General features: G+C 47.6%; 1 protein-coding gene across 1 annotated transcript in view; it reads left to right on the top strand.

Moving 5' to 3' along the window:
- The first annotated feature begins 1,698 nt into the window (after positions 1-1,698).
- CHRD (chordin) overlaps positions 1,699-18,164 on the top strand; it is a 54,746-nt gene continuing 38,280 nt past the window's right edge. The window contains exons 1-4 of the mRNA XM_081007870.1: positions 1,699-2,003; positions 5,727-5,830; positions 10,889-11,015; positions 16,690-16,836. Coding sequence (XP_080863996.1) covers positions 1,853-2,003; positions 5,727-5,830; positions 10,889-11,015; positions 16,690-16,836 — 529 coding nt within the window. The 5' untranslated portion in view covers positions 1,699-1,852. The remainder of the gene's footprint in view (positions 2,004-5,726; positions 5,831-10,888; positions 11,016-16,689; positions 16,837-18,164) is intronic.

Here is an 18,164-nt window from a genome sequence, read left to right as displayed (position 1 = left end):
GATGTCAGGAATTCAGCCTGGGATCTTTTGCATGCAAAACGCGGACGTCTACCAGAGCCAGAGTCCTTTTCTCCCCTGCATCCCAAAGCATCAAATCATATTAGCTTTAACATGTCATTTTCAGTTCAGAGACACTCTTATGGCAAACCATTGCTTGACTTCCATCATTTGATTCTGGCCTCTTTCCCTATCCCAAACCTTCTCCTCACAGGTGATCAGTCACGGAGAGCTCCACTCGCCCCCTGCTGGAGAATTTATCCAGTTTCTTCCAATGAGATGCAGGAATAGATTCTATGCAGCCAGCTGCAGTGTCACCTCAAGATTGACATCTCAAGGGCCCCAGCCTAGCTTTCAGGGAGCTGAAGCAGGAGACCTCTTTGGGAAGGACTGCTGAGGGATGATTTGCTGGGAGAGAAAGGGAGTGTGAGTCTTAGGGTGCAAGATATGAGGGACATTTCTGTTGGCTATTTGCAGTTTAGTAGCACTGCAGAGAGCTTGCTGGGGAGACCATGCATTAAAAAGGGACTCAGAAATAACTTAAGCAAGGTTTTAATAACAAAAGCAAAAATTCCTTATACACTAAATACATCAACAACAAACCAGACCCAACCACCAACCCATCCCCCAGGGTAAGGGGAGAGCTAGGTGCTGCTCCTTATATACTACACCCAATTGCTGACACAGCTTAATCAATACAACTCAGCAGCACCTGCTATGTTTCACAGCTGTAAAGCTGGGTCTCCTTATTTTGCTCTGGCCCTTGCTCTGGCCCCTTAAAGGCATACACATCGGGTGGAACAATGATGAACCCTTACATTTAAAGTAACCATTCAACAATTTCACGTCTGAGTGTGAGCATTGTGGGAATTGTAGCATAACCTCATGCCCACGCAGCAGAAGGCAGGTGGGTGGCATGAGGCCACTGTTTGGGGCACCAACTGTGGAAAGGGCAGGAGGGGAGCTGATCACGGATACTGGATGAGATGGGCCTGATCCTGCAGGGCTGTCCTTCATGTTTCCATGCCTTTCTGGCCAGATTGTGGCAATGAAGGGGAGCTTGCTATGGAGTGGGGTGATATTCAGAGTTCAACATACTATATACTATATTTATAAGAATACTGGGACGCACTGGGAGCGCATGCCAGCCCCCGTGGCAAGGACTTCGTCGGGGTGGGTGACTCGTGGACCCACGGGAAAAGATTTTCAGGATTTGTGAGGGAGGTTGTAGTTGGACAGCCCCCTCACCAGCAACTTTGACGGGGGAGATCCGTTCACCGTGGATGGGTGCAGGGAAGGCGGGCAAGCCCAGGTGAGGGCGAGGAGGACCCAGAGCCGTGGGCGCCGCGCGGTGGCTCCTCCGCCTCCGCCCAGCACCGCGGGCGGAGCTTTTCCTCTCCGCGTCCCGCCCGTTTCCTTTCCTCGCCGCGCTTCTCCTCCCGCGCCGTCGGGCGCCCTGCCTAGCCCTGCCCGTCCCGCGGCGGCGCCCTCGTCCTCCCGCAGCAGCGGAGCCCGGGAGGGACCGGGCCAGCGGCGGGCCAGGCAGCCTCCCTCCCTCCCTCCCGCGCCGAGAGGACGTCCCGTCCAGGGCTGCGCGGAGGGCGAGAGGCGGAGGCGGTGGGAGGGGGCCCAATCCGTCGCCGCCGCCTCCCCGATCCTTCCCCCCTCTCCCCACCCCCCACCCCCCGCGGCGGTGCTGAGCGGGCCCCCCGCCGGGGCCGCGATGTGCCGCCGCCTTTGTTTGCTCGAGGAGATGCCCCCTCCGCGCCGCTTGGCCCAAGCCGGCGCCTATAAAGGCCGCCGGGGCCAGACGGGACGGTAACTCGCTCCGGGATCCCGCGCTCGCCTCGCCGCGATGACCCTGCTGGGCGCGGCGCTGCTGCTGCTGCTCCTGCCGCCGCTCGCCCTCGTGTGGCCGGGCCACGGCTCAGCCCCGCGCCCGCCCAAGCCCCTCTTGCCCATCCAGCCCGAATCGGCGGACCCTCTACCCTCCAAGGGGGCGGCAGGTAGGACCCTCCTCCTCCTCCTCCTCCCTGGGACGCGCGGGTGGCGGAGGCTTCTTTGCAGGAGATGGGCACGCCACCCCCCACCCCTCGGAAGGGCGCATCCTGACCCAGCCCTGTCTCCCTTGCTTGGTTGGCACAGCTGCTCGGGCAGCGGCAGGCGAGCCTCCCAGCTGCTTCCCACGGACGGATTTCGAAGACCCCGTGCCCGCACCTCTTGGCCGGGCGGCAGGTGGACGTCGAGGCGGGAGGTGGACGGGGACGCGGGCGTTTGGGAAGCCTCCCGGGCCGCTTGGACGAACGCGGGCGGGTTGCCGACGGGCGAGGAGCGCGCTTCCAAGTGGGACAGACGGGGAATGGTTGCGGGTGCAGGGATGCCTGCTGTGTGAGAGAGTGACTCGGGTGTGTGCGTGCATGTGTGTGTGGAAGCGGTCAGCGTGCAACGGGAGGCACCAAACGCAGCAGATGGCACGAATTTGGGTAGGAAGAAAAGTTTCTTGCCAGGCGACCCCACTCCCAAGGCTTTGCCCAGAGCTATTCCACACAAGACACCCACACTCGTTCAGTGTTCTAGACGTGCAGTCCTGGGTGCTGTGAGGTTGCAGGAATGCCAAGCGGGTCGAGGCACCGCTCAACAGGCAGAGCTACGCATAAGTCACAGACTTTCACCTTTGAGGCTCAGTCCTGGAACAGGTGAAGAGCTGGCGATGCACATTAGGTGTCCCTAAGATTATGCAGCAGCCCTGATGGATCAGTGGTTGGGAAAATGGGCTCCTCGAGCAGAGAAGGTGGACTTCCCATCAAATTTAAATCTCCAAAGATTTTATTTTATTTTTAATCAGGGGAGGAAGGAACGTGGAGGAAAGAAATTGGGGAGCGATCACCAGCTCAGCTATTGCAAGGCAGCCTAAGCGGTTGTAACAGTCGGTAGAGTGTGAACTCTTAATCTCAAGGTCCAGTTCGAGCCTCACGTTTGGCAAAAAGATTCCTGCATTGCAGGGGGTTGGACTAGATGACCCTCAGGGTCCCTTCCAACTCTACAATTCTAGGATTCTAACTGAAATGCATATTTATTTTATTGAGCAAGATTTATATATATCACTTAATCAACAAATCCTGTCCATTAAAATCATTCATTAAAAGTACCAACTGAAAAAAACCCACATTGACATGAAATATATCAAAATCCAAATTAATCCCCTTATGTACCTCTTCTCATTCCATTCCTCTCCTGCCTTGGAAATTTATTTATTTATCTTGTTTATTTAGATTTGTATGTTCCCTGAGGCAGGGACCTGCCTCGTTGTTTCTTAATATTATAATTGTTCATCCTCACAACAAGCCTGTGAGGTAGGAGAGGCTGAGAGGCAGTAATAGGTTCAAAGTCACCCAGTGAGCGCCGTGACCAAGTGGGGATTTGAACCCTAGGCCCCCCCCCCAGGTGTGAGCGCAGCACTTTAACCACTATACCACACTGTCTTTAATGGTACTATTTAGGTCCACTCAACATTTACATAGCAGGTATATAAATTATTAGGTGTTGCCAGAATTTTTGCTGGGGGGGAGGACTTTTTTGGGGTGGCAGGACTGACGTGATTGGTCAGTTAAGTATTTCTATTGTTCTACTTGATCTGGGGGGAAGCTGCCCCCCGCCTCCCTTTTCTATGCCCAGTGTTTTTTTTCCTAAAAAAAATGTTTAGGGGTATTCTCATTTTCCTACTCATATTGAAATACTGCCCCTCAATGAGGCCAAACTTAGATTCACAAAATGTTTAGGGGTATGTGTACCCCTGAACCCCCCCCCCCGAAAAAAGCACTGTCCATGCCTGTTATGTAAGTAAAGAACTACTTGGAGGAATCTCTGTGTCATCTGCTTTGTCAACCCACTGCTTAAGAATGCCCGTGCGGCAGGTCTACATAGGCTGAAGATGGTGGGTTAGGGCACATGGAGGAAGGAATTAAGAGGCACGAGGGTGGATGAGGGTGGATTGGGAACTGCGTGCTTGAGATGTGAAATAGAGAATTTTTGGAAAAGGGGTGATGCTTGGGCCTAGGGCTGAAATCCTGTCCCTGGAAGTGGTGAACCCCATTGAGAATGGGTGGACTTACTTCTAAGTTAAATATGCATAGGAATCCATTGTTAAGTCCGCTCATTATTAAACACACCCTTTGCAACTGGAAGCTCTGGTTCCTGATTCCAAATTGGGGTGTCTGATCAGTAATAGGTAAATGTACTCCTGTCCATGCCTGCAGTTGCTCTTTTTTCGTTTAGTTTTAAACATCTTTACTATAACTTCAAAAAGTACATAATTATATGTGCACTAAACATTTTGAGATGTAGATAAAAGAGAGAAAAAGAAAATAGGAGGAACAGAACCCGTGTAGAAGAGAAAATAAAGAGGGGGGGAACCCCCAAAACTATATTTTACAAGGTTGTTATTGTACTTCACCAGATCTTAACCTATTACAGTATTTGCAAGAATGGATTCCAAATATCATTGAATTTGACCATGGCAAGTCTGCGTTTATATGCAAGTTGTTCATATGTTGCGAGTTTGTATAAGTCTTCAAGCCAATAATCATAGAAGGGAGCCACATTTTTATTTTTCCAGCTGATGAATTGGATGCCCGCAGTTGCTCTTTCCTTCACCGCTGCTTTTTTGGCTCTGAGAAGAAGTTTGAAGGTTATAAACTCTGCTGAGTCCTAATTGAACTGGACAGCTCAGTTGGTTAGAGCATGGTGCTCGCCAAGGTTGCAAGTTCAATCCTCGTATGGGACAGCTGCGTATTCCTGCATTGCGGGGGGTTGGACTAGATGACCCATGAGGTCCCTTCCAATTTGACAGTTCTGTGATTCTAAGGAAGCCTTAAGGGCAGGTGCTGGAGGTTGCTGGGTGGACCTGGGTGAGTCAGCAGATAGCCTGTGCTTTTAGTGAACTGATTTATTTGGAGGAGGGGGTCAGGCAGCTGGAAGACCATGTACATTTCCTGCAGACCTGAGGTGAAGAAGGGCCTCAGAAGCTGATGTCAGGGTCCAGGTTGGTTCATATGGAGAGAGGTGGTCCTTGAGGTATTGCGGTCCTGAGCCATTTATGATGCTGGATGATGGTTTTCAGGTCGGTCTTCCTGTGCTGATCTATGTACGTGCTTGGTTGGTGCACTTATGAACATTTAACATATATCTAAGACCTCAAAATTCCTATCACAGTTTAAACGGGTTCACACGGAGCTGGAAGGTGCAGGCAGGAGGCTTGCAAGGGCCAGTTAAAAGCATCTCCAGTTAAAAGGATCAAAAGCAGCAGATTTGGGGCTGGATTCAGATAGCTGCTGCCAGTCAGTGCTCAGCTGAGTGGCCCAGTGTCCTGACTCTGGGATAAGGCTTTTGAAAACGATGGAATTATGTGGAACTGGCAAGATTAACAGCAAAGATGAGAGACAACAGAATTTGAAATAGGAGCACCAGCATTATTTATTAAGATAAATAGGTTAGAATGGATGTATTGAATATTATACATGAAATATGCATCCTTTAAGGGTAAATATGGAAACCATGGAAATGGGGTATGGTAAGACAATGGATAAAGTAATTTATGGTCTATACCAAAATCTGTTTTTTTGGGGGTGCAAAATCAATAAATAGGTGTTTTTAATAGAGGCAACCTTCATAGAGGCTTTCAGGAGCACTCAAGACTCTTCATCTCTCCCCCCCCCCCCAATTTCTTTTAGGCTGCTCTTTCGGTGGCAGATCCTATGCCCTGGAGGACACTTGGCATCCAGACTTGGGCGAGCCTTTTGGCATCATGCACTGCGTGGTCTGCTCTTGCGAGCCAGTAAGTGGTTATTTCCAATTCTTTTTTCTCTCTCTTTTTTCCAGATGTGGGAGGGGGTTGCTGCAGAACCCCCAAGAAGGACTGGGGAACCTTCTCCACTGCGGGGGCCACATTCCCTTCTGAGCAAACTTTCGGGGGGCCACAGGGTACCAGTGGGCGGGGCCAGGGGCCAGAGATGGGCGGAGCTACAATTGGGACTTTCCCCTTGGTGCTGTAGGCTGGTTTCAGCACAAACTCACCTCCCCCACCAAAAAAGGGAAAACAAAACAAAACAAGACAAACACATTTGGCTTTCGATTAGACTCATTGTATTATTATTTCTACAATTTTTACACACACAGTTCCAAGTTATTGTATTTCTTTCTTTCCTTCGTCAGATATCAAAAAGCATTATATTTGTTGCCCTTTTAGCAGGGAGGAAACTTGGTACAGTGGTAGCTCTGGTTATGAACTTAATTCGTTCCGGAGGTCTGTGCTTAACCTGAAACCATTCTTAACCTGAGGTACTACTTTAGCTAATGGGGTCTCCCACTGCCGCTGCACAATTTCTATTCTCATCCTGAGGTAAAGTTCTTAACCCGAGGTACTACTTCCAGGTTAGTGGAGTCTGTAACCCAAAGTGTTTGTCACCCGAGGTGCTTGTCACCCGAGGTACCACTTTATTATTACCTGCTGCTGGCCTCCTTGCCTTCCAGTGAGAACCAGCCGCCGCCGCCACTACCTACCCTCGAAGGAGAGTCATGTCCCGGAAGCAGCCAACTTAAAGCCATTGCATGATACCCTGCATTGAGTTTGCCTCTTTCCAATCAAAGAACACAGAAAAGCAGAAGGTGGTCTCCTTTGAGAGCAAGCAGCTTTTCCATGCTTTTGGCCGAGTAAGCCTCTTCCCCACCCCCTCTTCATAGGGTGACAATCTGTGCTTCCGGTTCACACTTTAAAACACCTTAAAAATAAATACCTAAGGTCTGCTTTAGGAACTGGAAGTTCAGGAAACTCTGTTCTCTTCTGTATGACAGCATCTACTCAGGCACACAAATACTGAGTGAGTTCCAAACTAGGTGAGACCACAAGAGAGCCATGACCAGATTATCTCCTGTGGGGTTATTTCCAAAAAAAGAAAGAAATTAAAGGTAGATACATTTGAAACAAACCATCTCCCCTCTCTGCATACACACAGCTGCGTTTACCCTGTTTGGGGCGGGGGGGGGGGGGAAGGCCGGGAAGAGCTCATCCCAGACCTCCCACCTTCATTACTCCCCAAGAGAGGCTCAAAAGTGCATTTAGTCACTCATTTTTAGTGTAATGTAGAAAACTGCTTTCTTTTTCTTTCTGTCACACGCACACAAATCTCTTAATCGCTTCAAGGTACATGTAGGAGCCTTGCCTCAGGCCTCTTCTATTGATTCTAAACAGTTTTTAATGTTGTGTTTTACACTGCTGTGACGTGCCATAAAGTCACACCTTCTGGCGAAGGACAGGTTATTAATAACAATAATGATGCTAATTAATGCTAACTCCAGTGATCAGAGAGCTGGGATTTCAGAGTGGAGTTCTGGCTTGCAATTCTGTCATTTGCATGTCTTTTTTGGACAAGGCCCTCACCTAATCCCCCATCAGCTGCAAAACAGGAAATTATAGTGTCCTGCAAAATGCAGATAGTCACACACACACACACACACACACACACACACACACACACACTTCAGCTTGTTTATCTATTGGTCTATTTGTTGATTGTTTTCTTTTCAGATTGTATTAAATTATAGTGTTGCTCTTTGATGATATTTTGCATAAGTTGCCTCGTGCTTCCCCCCCCTTTTTTTAAAAAGTGGGGGTGCAAACAAATTCATAAATAACAGGGAGGCTGGGAAAGCAGATCTCATAAACACCGCACTTGCAGGTGCCCTTTATTGAGGAAGTGCCTGTACTTTTGGACACGGTCACATTATTTCCCTTCTGCAATAGCTCAAAATGCTCTGGCACGTCCTTTGCTGCACGATACGCTCCAAGACAATTTCCTGAAGTAAATCTGCCGTCGCTGTTTGTCCCCACTGCAGGGAGAGGGCAGTGCTGGGGCACAGGATTCATCTCTGGTGCAGTTGGAGAGGCAAGCAGACAGACTGGCTTTGCCCTGTGGTCTGCCCTAGATAGTACAGTGGTACCTCGGGTTACATATGCTTCAGGTTACATACGCTTCAGGTTACAGACTCCGCTAACCCAGAAATAGTACCTCGGGTTAAGAACTTTGCTTCAGGATGAGAACAGAAATCGTGCTCCGGCGGTGCGGCAGCAGCAGGAGGCCCCATTAGCTAAAGTGGTGCTTCAGGTTAAGAACAGTTTCAGGTTAAGAACGGACCTCTGGAATGAATTAAGTACATAACCCGAGGTACCACTGTACTGTTTGGCTTTGGTAGCCCAGAGAAGAGAAAACTGAGCATTGATACAATAGCCATCTTCAAATATCTGAAGGGCTGTCAGATGGAAGAGGGAGCAAGCTTGTTTTCTGCTGCTTCAGAGGGTAGAACCCAAACCAGTGGATTCAAATGACAAGGAAGGGGATTCCCACAAAACGTTAGGAAGAACCTTCTGGTGGTAAGAGCTGTTCAACAGTAGAATGGACTCCCTTGGAAGGTGGTGGGCTTGCCCACATTGGCGGTATTAAAACAGGTTGGATGGCCACCTGTCAGGGATGCTTTAGCTGTGATTCCTGCATTGAAGGGGGCTGGGCTGGATGACTCTACAGTCCCATGATTCTGTGAATGCAGAATTTGCACTGAATTTCTTATATTGATTCATGATGGGGGAAGGTCATGAACCTCTAATGGCCCCTCCATGCACCATTTTTTTGTGGCACATTTATAACTATTTGCACTGATTGTGCTCTCAAGCTGGTCACACGCAATCCCTCTTTCATAATTCCATGGTTTTTTATAGCCACGAATGTCCTGGTTTGTTTTTGTCCTGCTTTTGTTGCGCAACAACCCCTCCAGACAGCAAAAATGCAGTAGCCATGGGGAAGCATGGAGAGAGCAACCTAAAGCAGAACAAAGGCACCACTGATGTGCTGTTATTGTGTCAAGAACATGTTGCAGGATATACCTGCAATGAAACTCGCCTCGAGGGTTAGAGTCCTAGAGGAATCAACCACACAAATGAACACACACACACACACACACATACACTGGAAGGAGATATCTCACTTCCATCATACAACTCTTTGCACACTGATGTTGTATCAAAGCCATGGACATCCACTAGCTCATCCAGTTCCTTGCCCCTGGATGAACCATAACACTCAGATTAAAAGGTAAAGGGACCCCTGACCATTAGGTCCAGTTGTGACCGACTCTGGGGTTGCGGCGCTCATCTCGCTTTATTGGCCGAGGGAGCCGGCGTACAGCTTCCGGGTCATGTGGCCCGCATGACTAAGCTGCTTCTGGTGAACCAGAGCAGCGCACGGAAACGCCATTTACCTTCCCACCGGAGCGGTACCTATTTATCTACTTGCACTTTGACGTGCTTTCGAACTGCTAGGTTGGCAGGCGCAGGGACTGAGCAACAGGAGCTCACCCCGTCCCGGGGATTCGAACCACCGACCCTCTGATCGGCAAGTCCTAGGCTCTGTGGTTTAACCCACAGCGCCACCCGCGTCCCTTCTACACTCAGATTACCAGCTTGCTTTAAAAGAAAAGAAAAGAAAGTTTCTAGCAGAGCCTGAGATGTGAGTCAGAAAGTACAGGCCCTAATCTTCTCACTTTGGTGCATGAGATTAATTAGCCTGCTCCCCCGCTCTGCTTGGAAAAAATTCTGCGGATGCCCTTGTCAGAACTGCTTCCTCCTGGGGTTGGGAGAGTCAGGAGTGGAGGTGAAATGATTTTACTCCCAGTAATTCCTCTCACATTTCTCCTTGTCAAATGTTGATATTAAGAAATCGCATGGTATTCTTGGATTATTTACTGATTACGCAGTGAATATTTGAGATCAATATGTGGCATCCAGTTATGGATAAATCACCATCTACGGTAGCTGGCACGCAATGCGATCTAGAATTTGATAGTTGACATTACAGTTGGCGTTTGACACTATTGAATGGTTGGCAAGGATAACTTTTGACTGCTTGACATTTGATGGTTTTGGCAGTATTTAGTTGTCAAAATGAAAAACGAATTGAATATGTAAGCATATTCGATAGATGAGATGCAGCAACATACAATCTTCCCAGTATTTGATATTTCATATTTGACAACTGTCAAGATAAAAATAATTGAGGAAAATCAGCAAGCCAGGTAATGCGTGCAAATTTCAAAATAAAATTTCCCATTAAGATTCCGTGTTTTGAATTCTACTTTCAAACGCTGAGGATCATTGTAGGATATTTTGGCACATTTTAATGTTTTGTGAATTTTTTTTCAGCTCTCGTTGAGGCTCATCTCTCTTTCAGCCTTCCTCCTCTGAACCACTAGTTTGGCAATGTTAGCGGATAACAGTAAATAATTGCATTACCGTGATGTTTTTACAGGTGTAAACTACTACAGTGGTACCTTGGGTTAAGTACTTAATTTGTTCCGGAGGTCCGTTCTTAACCTGAAACTGTTCTTAACCTGAAGCACCACTTTAGCTAATGGGGCCTCCTGCTGCTGCTGCACCGCCGGAGCACAATTTCTGTTCTCATCCTGAAGCAAAGTTATTAACCTGAAGCACTATTTCTGGGTTAGCGGAGTCTTTAACCTGAAGCATATGTAACCTGAAGCGTATGTAACCCGAGGTACCACTGTACCGTTCCCTGGTGTGAAATTGGAAAGCACCCATAGACAGTAGCATTTTACTATCATAACAGCAGTTTCCTTCTGCTGATGGAGCATGCAACTTTCGGAACTTATCTCTGCATCATAAACTTTTTTTTTAAGAGTTAAGTGAGGCTTCTCTGGAACCGATAATGAGATACGAGGTGCATATTCTGCGAGGTCCAGCACAGATGTGGAAGCACAGCTCGCAATGCATAGCAAATGCCTCAGACGCATGTCCTCCATCATCAATATTTTCTCTTTCCCTCCACAGCAGAGGAATCGTCGTGGGAAGCCGACAGGCAAAGTCAGCTGTAAGAACATTAAGCATGACTGTCCCACCCCTCCTTGCAGTGATGCCATCCTGCTGCCAGGACACTGCTGCAAAACCTGTCCGAAGGGTAAGGGTTGATGGTGACGGTGGTGGGTCCTATGTTTTCCGTGGGGCAGAAGGTAAAGTTGGTTGTCCTTGTGGGTTGTGGGCCTCCCTGACACTAGCCAATCTGGCCTTCTCCCACGGCAGATGAATATTGGGGGGCCCTCATGAAGTGGGGTGTGAATTCGCCTCAATTTCTAAACCATTTGTCTCACGGAGCCCCCTGGCACTCAGGGGCCAATTTTCCTGTCCAGCCAGCCAGTTTCGTTGGTCAGAGGAGGGTAGTGAATTGAGCACTGCACCTTGACTGGGGAGACCCACCTTGTCCACAAAGCTCACTTGATGACCAGCCACTATCTCTCAACCTAACTTTTCTCATAAAATTGGAGAGGGGCAGGGGCATGTTTGCCACCCTGACTTGATCGAAACATGAAACAAGTAAATAAAGGCAGTCCCCAAATTTCTTTAGGTTATGCTAATTATATTCAAATCAGCCTAAAAGTGATTCATGAGTACTAGAAGCTTCCTCCGTTTTTGGTAGAGAGCAGAAGAGAAAGGGCACTCATGGCGCAGAGTTTGTGTATGAAATGCTTCGCTGTAACAGCTTGTGCAAGATGCATCCTTTCCAGACTTCCTTGGCAGCTATTTGAGGACGCACCCTCAAGCCTGTTGATGCAGGCGACTTCCATTTGAAAAGCTACTGTTTTCACGGAGAGGCTTGTGTATCAAATCTCTCAGACTGGAGGTGGAAGGGGAGGATATCCGAAGGAACGGATGCTCCCTGGTTTATTCAGTGTGTTGATTTTGTGCATTGAGCCGGGGCCTGCTTCCCCTGTATAGTCTATTTCCCAGTTTGTTTGGGTCTCTCTGGGCATCTGAGAAGAAGGGAGCTTGTCTGTGATCATAGCACCCTGAACAACACACCTGCCCCAGCCAGCTCAGCAGAGTTTGCTCTGGGACGGGAGACTGCTTGGGAACACAAGAGGGTTGTACGTTTCACAGGAGTATGAAGGGTTCAGCCGGGTGGGGGCTTCAATGTTGCAAATAGGCCACCGAGATATTGCAAACAGGTTGTTGGTTTTTTAAAAACTTTTTTTCCTTGGAAACAGTAACTCTGGATTAAATGGAGGGTAAAATGCGACCTGGAATTTCTGATGACAATAATGTCACAGGGACTGTGCAAGAAAAACCTTACAGGCACGAGGAGCACTGATCCCCACAAATAATAATAATAATAATAATAATAATAATAATAATAATAATTTATTTTATTTTATTATTTATACCCCATCCACCTGGCTGGCTTTCCCTAGCCACTCTGGGCGACTCCCAGGAGAATAGTAAAAACACGATAAAATATCAAACATTACAAACTTCCCTAAACAGGGCTGCCTTCAGATGTCTTCTAAAAGTCAGATAGTTGTTTTTCTCTTTGACATCTGATGGGAGGTCGTTCCACAGGACAAGCGCCACTACTGAGAAGGCCCTCTGCCTGGTTCCCTGTAACTTCACTTCTCGCAGTGAGGGAACCAGCAGAAGACTCTTGGAAGAGGACCTCATTGCCCATCTAGAAGCTCACTGGGTCTTGCTTTTGCTATAACCCTTTTCCCCCCATCCTGGGTGCAAGTTCCGGACCAGCTAGTGGCAGGCAAGCTCCTCCTATCTCAGGTACAAAGCAGAAAATTGGAGAAACTGGCAGAAAGTTCAGGTAGATGGATTTGGGAAACGTTCTCATGTGCAAGTTAGTCTGAACGGGTTGGAAATATTGGCTGCTATTCAGAGCCAGGTCTCTCTGTGTGTTTTGCCACCTCAGAAGAGGCAGGATAAGGGGGCCTTGCACAAGGCAGTATCCCAAGCCCCACTAATATCTTGCACAGGATTTTGAGATTCACGGTCAGTTTGCATGGGGAGCTGGCCGCTCCCGAAGCAGCAGAGAGCCTGGAGAGAATTGTGTCACCTCGTCCGCTTCCCGCTCTGATGGAAGTCGTCCTGTTGTTGCTCCGTTCCTAAGTGATTTGCACAAACACAATTAACTTTGTCCCAACAAGGATTACATAATAACAGCTTTTGTGCCGATTCTTTCCCAAGTAGCACACAGACAAGCTCTCCTTGCCAAGAAGCCGTTTCCAACTGGGCTGGCTGATTATCACAACCTGCTAAGGGTGGCGGATAACCCTCTGGCGTCATGCCAAGGGCTCTCCGTTGATTTCTATGGGACTTTCTCTGGCTTGAAATCAAAAGGGTTTTTAGATCAGCTGTTGTGCAGATCAGGGTGTAAATGGAAGAAGGGAGCAGGGGACCAGTGCTTGCAAGGACCACAGGTCATATGGGAAACTGGGACCCCCTCTGAGTCAAGGGCCTTTTCTGGATCTGTCAGTCAGTATTAGAAACTCTGCAGCAACGTAAAGGAAGCATAAATTCTCAGAGGGAACAAAGAGATGAACTCTGGACTCAGACAAAATTCCACTGTGCATCTTCCCTAAGGTGAAATTTTCTCTACTAGGTACAGTCATACCTCGGGTGACAGACGTTTCAGGTTGCATTTTTTGGGGTTGCGGACCACCGAAACCCAGAAGTACCGGAACGGGTTACTTCCAGGTTTTGGCAGTCGCGCATGTGCAGAAGCGCTAAATCGCTCTTTGTGCATTTGCAGACGAGCTGCTGTGGGTTGCGGATGTTGCGGGTTGTGAATGTGCATCCCACACAGATCCCGTTTGCGACCCGAGCGTCCACTGTTTATATCTACACAGTGGTACCTTGGTTTAAGAACAGTCCGGGTTTAAGAACGATTCGGTTTACAAACTCTGCAAAACTGGAAATAGTGTCTAGTTTGAGAACTTTACCTTGGTCTACGAACGGAAGCCAAACAGTTGAAGGGCACCAGCGGCGGGAGGCCTCATTAGGGAAAGTGCGCCTCGGTTTATGAATGGTTTCGGTTTAAGAACAGACTTCCAGAACGGATTAAGTTTGTAAACCAAGGTATCACCGCATCTATATTGCAGTAGGGCATCACATGAATCCCAGTTAGAGTTTGCCATGCATGAGCAATGGGTACACAGAATTGCAGATTTGGAAGGGATCCCTGGGGATCATCAAGTCCAACCCCCTGCGACATGGAGCTTTGCCACCTGTGGGACAGCTAAAGCCGTGTAGGTCTCATGCATTTACTTATACACAAGGGATTTTCATGCCAGATCCTGGTTTTCTGCAAAAATGTCTCTGTTCATCATAACTATATTCCACCAGTTTGACTAAAAGAGGCCTCAAGGCTGCTCAGAATTTAAAATCAACGAAGTATTCAGGTGATATTGGAGGGGATTATAAAAAAGGGGGGGGGGGAATAAATGTTTGCTCATCAGACACTAGTTGTAATGCTTCTCTCTGCTTTTTAGAACTATTCTCCCACTGTAGCAACATGGCATGATACCATACTGTGCTCTGTCTTCATGACAACACCATGTAGCTGATCAGATGGCTACATGGTAATGTTGCAAAGACAGCTCAGAGCGATGGCACAAAACATTACCCTCGCTCTGATTTGGCTTCCCAAAAATACAACGTAATCAATCAGATTTGGCAGTGTAGTAAAGCCGCAGTGCCAAAGCAGAGGGAAGGCAATGTTTCCTGGCCTCACGAGGGAGTAGCTAAAAAGGAAAGGATGGCTTCAAGTAGCAACAGGGAGAGACATTGCCGCCACTGCCCGAACCGCAACCTGGTGGCACAGAATTGGCAAGCAAAGTGAACAGGAGTTTTTAGTAAAACCTTTTGACTCCCATGTGGCATAGCTCAGTTAGATACACTTCAAGGTCTAGCATTATTAAATGATTTTGCACCTTTCCTGCCACTTCCAAGCCTCCAACAGAATAAACAAGTTGGGCAGGCTTCCCTTGGAAGGGCGTTTCAACAAGCAAGGTGCCACCACGGAAAAAGCCCTGCTTCTAAGTGTCGGAGGAGGAAGCAATTTGAGGCGAAGCCTGTGATATGAGGATGGGCAGCACAGGTAATGGAACGGCCCCATTACCTTTTTGACACAGCAAAGTTGCTACAAGTTGATTTTATCACAAGGTGAATATTTCACTTGTTTGCACGCGAGGAGACTCCCAAGCGAAAGTGAAGCTTTGTCCCCAGATGGTTAATTGCACAAGGAGTTCTTGCTGTCCTGGTGGCCGAATGATCACTGTGGTCTGGGGACATGCCTCAGCAAACAGTTTATGAAATGACCACCCAGATGCACATTTGAGTAAATAAAAAGCACATTTGGGCAGCATTCATAATCGCATGTGGATGCCATAAATCTTTGCGTTTCTGTCGCAGAGCATCTTAGCTCCCACACCAGCCTTGCTGTGCTCAGAATTAGCAAAATTCCATGAATACGAGCAAAGTTGGGAGATCCAGTTCCTGGGTATTTTGCCAGGGACATTCAAGAAGTAAGCTCCAATTTTCAGTTCTATATCCAAGGCAAAACATGACATGGTGGGACTGCCACGTTTGTTTGTTCATGTCTGCCCTCTTGTTCCCTGGACTGAAATGGGTGGTGATGTCTTACGGAACATGGAAAGGGATGTTATCACTGGGGGGTGTCAAATCCTGCCATTACCCCCCACCCCCTTTCAGGCCGTTGTTATAATTTGTATAGGAAAGCATTATATATATAAAGAAATGCCGCCAGACTGAGAAAACCTTATTTTGGTTGGTGTGTGTGTGTGACACTGCGTTAATGCAAATCCCTAAACTAGGGTAGCTTCCATAGGGCCCTTCAGACACTGTTGGACTACAACTCCCATAATCCCTGACCATTGGGCATGCTGGCTTGGGGCTGATGGGAGGTTGAGTCCAACAAGATCTGAAGGCCCAACACATTTTGGCCAACACCGAGAGATCTGTCTCACCCTATTCTTCTTTTTAAAGTTTTAGACATCCAGGGAAAAACCTGTTTTATATGCCCAAGCTTTTAATTGAATAGTCATATCTGGTTGGTTTACTTATTTTGTGGCAGCTGGTTTTTGTCTACAACTTTACTTCTGCCCTTACTTATCTTAGTATTTCATGCTGTTTTAATTTTCATGTTGGATTTAACAGTGGAGTGTTTTTATTATTACACTTGATGCTTTGGGAAACGCGCCTGTGTTGAAAAGTGGCCCGTGTGTTTTAGCAATAAATGAAGAGAAATGGAATAAAACTTGCCTCAGGTGACAGATTTTGGGCTCCACAGCTAGTGGCGAATGGCCAGCTTTATCATCTGTTCTTATTATTGCGGTGCTTCAGCATATGGAAAGCGCCATTTTGGCTTATCGCTTTGTTTACCTCAGAGGCCAAAATGTCTTCATCTAGCCCTGAAATTGGGGCACTTTCCTACATGGAGATAAAGTAGAGGGGAAACGACATTTAAAGATGGCGAAGGTGGAGTTTCCCACAATGCCTCTGGCACTGGGGCACTGTAATAAAATAAAATGGGACTTAGACCCATTTGTCTGGTGCTGTTTTCAGATGCTGCTGGATGCTAGCAGGTAAGTTTCTCAGGGAGGAGAGGACCCACCAAAGGCTACTTTTCCTACGGCTATCTCGAACTCAGAGCTGGCCCTGACCAGGAGCAAGAAAGAGGAAGGGGGCATTGCAAGATGAATCAAAGTGTGTTTCTGTATTCGTCTACTTTCTGTGATGCCAAAAAAAACCTTTGCTTCCTGTCATCCATCATGCAGCTGCTCCCAGCATCCCAGAGAAGAGACCTGAGCCGCTGTTTGACAACTTTGAGTACTTTCAGGATAAGGAAGATGACTTACATAGGAATTACAATGACCGCGCCTACCTAAGTTCTGAGGATTTGGTCCGAGATGACAGCCGCATAGGTATGGTCTAGGTGGGGGTAGGGGGGTGGGGAGGGAACACAGAAACCAACTTTCTGATTTTCTTTCTTTCTTTTTAAAAAACAGCAACCATGTATCTAGGCCTCATGTCTGCAGGTGTGTCTGAATGCAGCGGAAGCTGGTGCCCTAGGGCTAATGGGACACAGCCCTCCCAACAATAATGTCAAGCAAAAAAGAAAGAAAAGAAATTGCCCCCCAAATATCAAAGCCACATACCCCGTCCCACTTTTGCTTGAAGTCAGGGACCCTCTGCAAACATTCGTATCAATCTACCATCCTATGGAAAATCAGGCCTTTGCAGCACTCAGCCAAAAAGCCATGTGGCAGATTGGACTGCACTTCAAGGCAGCCCCGCTATGAAGGCTTCTACTCCCATCTGTCGTTAGGAGGCTCACCAGCATCCATGGTATGGCCTTGTGGGGCTGATTTGGAGTCCAAACATGCTCAGAGCTGTTTCCTAGAGCCACGCCTAAAACTCAAAGCACCTTCTTTGTAGCTAGCCAGAAGGAGGGTGTGGTTGCTAGTTTGAGCAGCGTGTTTTTAATTACCGTATTTTTCGCTCTATAAGACGCACCAGACCACAAGACGCACCTAGCTTTTGGAGGAGGAAAACAAGAAAAAAAATATTCTGAATCTCAGAAGCCAGAACAGCAAGAGGGATCACTGCGCAGTGAAAGCAGCAACCCCTCTTGCTGTTCTGGCTTCTGGGATAGCTGCGCAGCCTGCATTCACTCCATAAGATGCGCACACATTTCCCCTTACTTTTTAGGAGGGAAAAAGTGAGTCTTTTAGAGCAAAAAATACGGTATTATTAATGCACCTTAAAAGGGAGAAATGGTGGAGAGAGTGTGCATCTTTCTATGCTATCCTTTTTAATTTTGCTTTATTTTGCAGTTTGTTTTTGTGAACTGGGGAGGAGGATCGGGAGAAGAAATGGTTCCCACATTTGTTTTGTTGGAATTGTAGGGCTTTTGTGTGTGTCTGGGTTTCAGAGAAGTATGGAGATTTTGCATTCCTTTTTCCCCCTCAATGCTTTAAAAACATTTTAGTTTGTTTGGCTATTGTGAGAAGTTGGACTAGAATGGCCTTTGGTCTTCTACAGTGGTGATTATACGATGTACTATTTAGACAAAGAATACCTGCGGAATCACCTCTTGCATGCAAAAGGAAGCTCCTCATTGGTGAGGCAGATGCACTCTGTGCATGCTTGTGCCATTTATTTCTATAGTTCCTAATCAGATCTCCTCTGATCGAGTCCGTGAGAGGAGACTTTGGCTTGCAAGGATGAGCTGGTGGTGCTAACAGTTAAA

Source organism: Podarcis pityusensis, assembly GCF_964106645.2.
Source record: "Podarcis pityusensis genome assembly, chromosome: 5".
Lineage (NCBI taxonomy): Eukaryota > Metazoa > Chordata > Lepidosauria > Squamata > Lacertidae > Podarcis > Podarcis pityusensis.
Note: the sequence above shows the minus strand (reverse complement) of the source record. Positions and strands in the feature narration are given on the sequence as shown.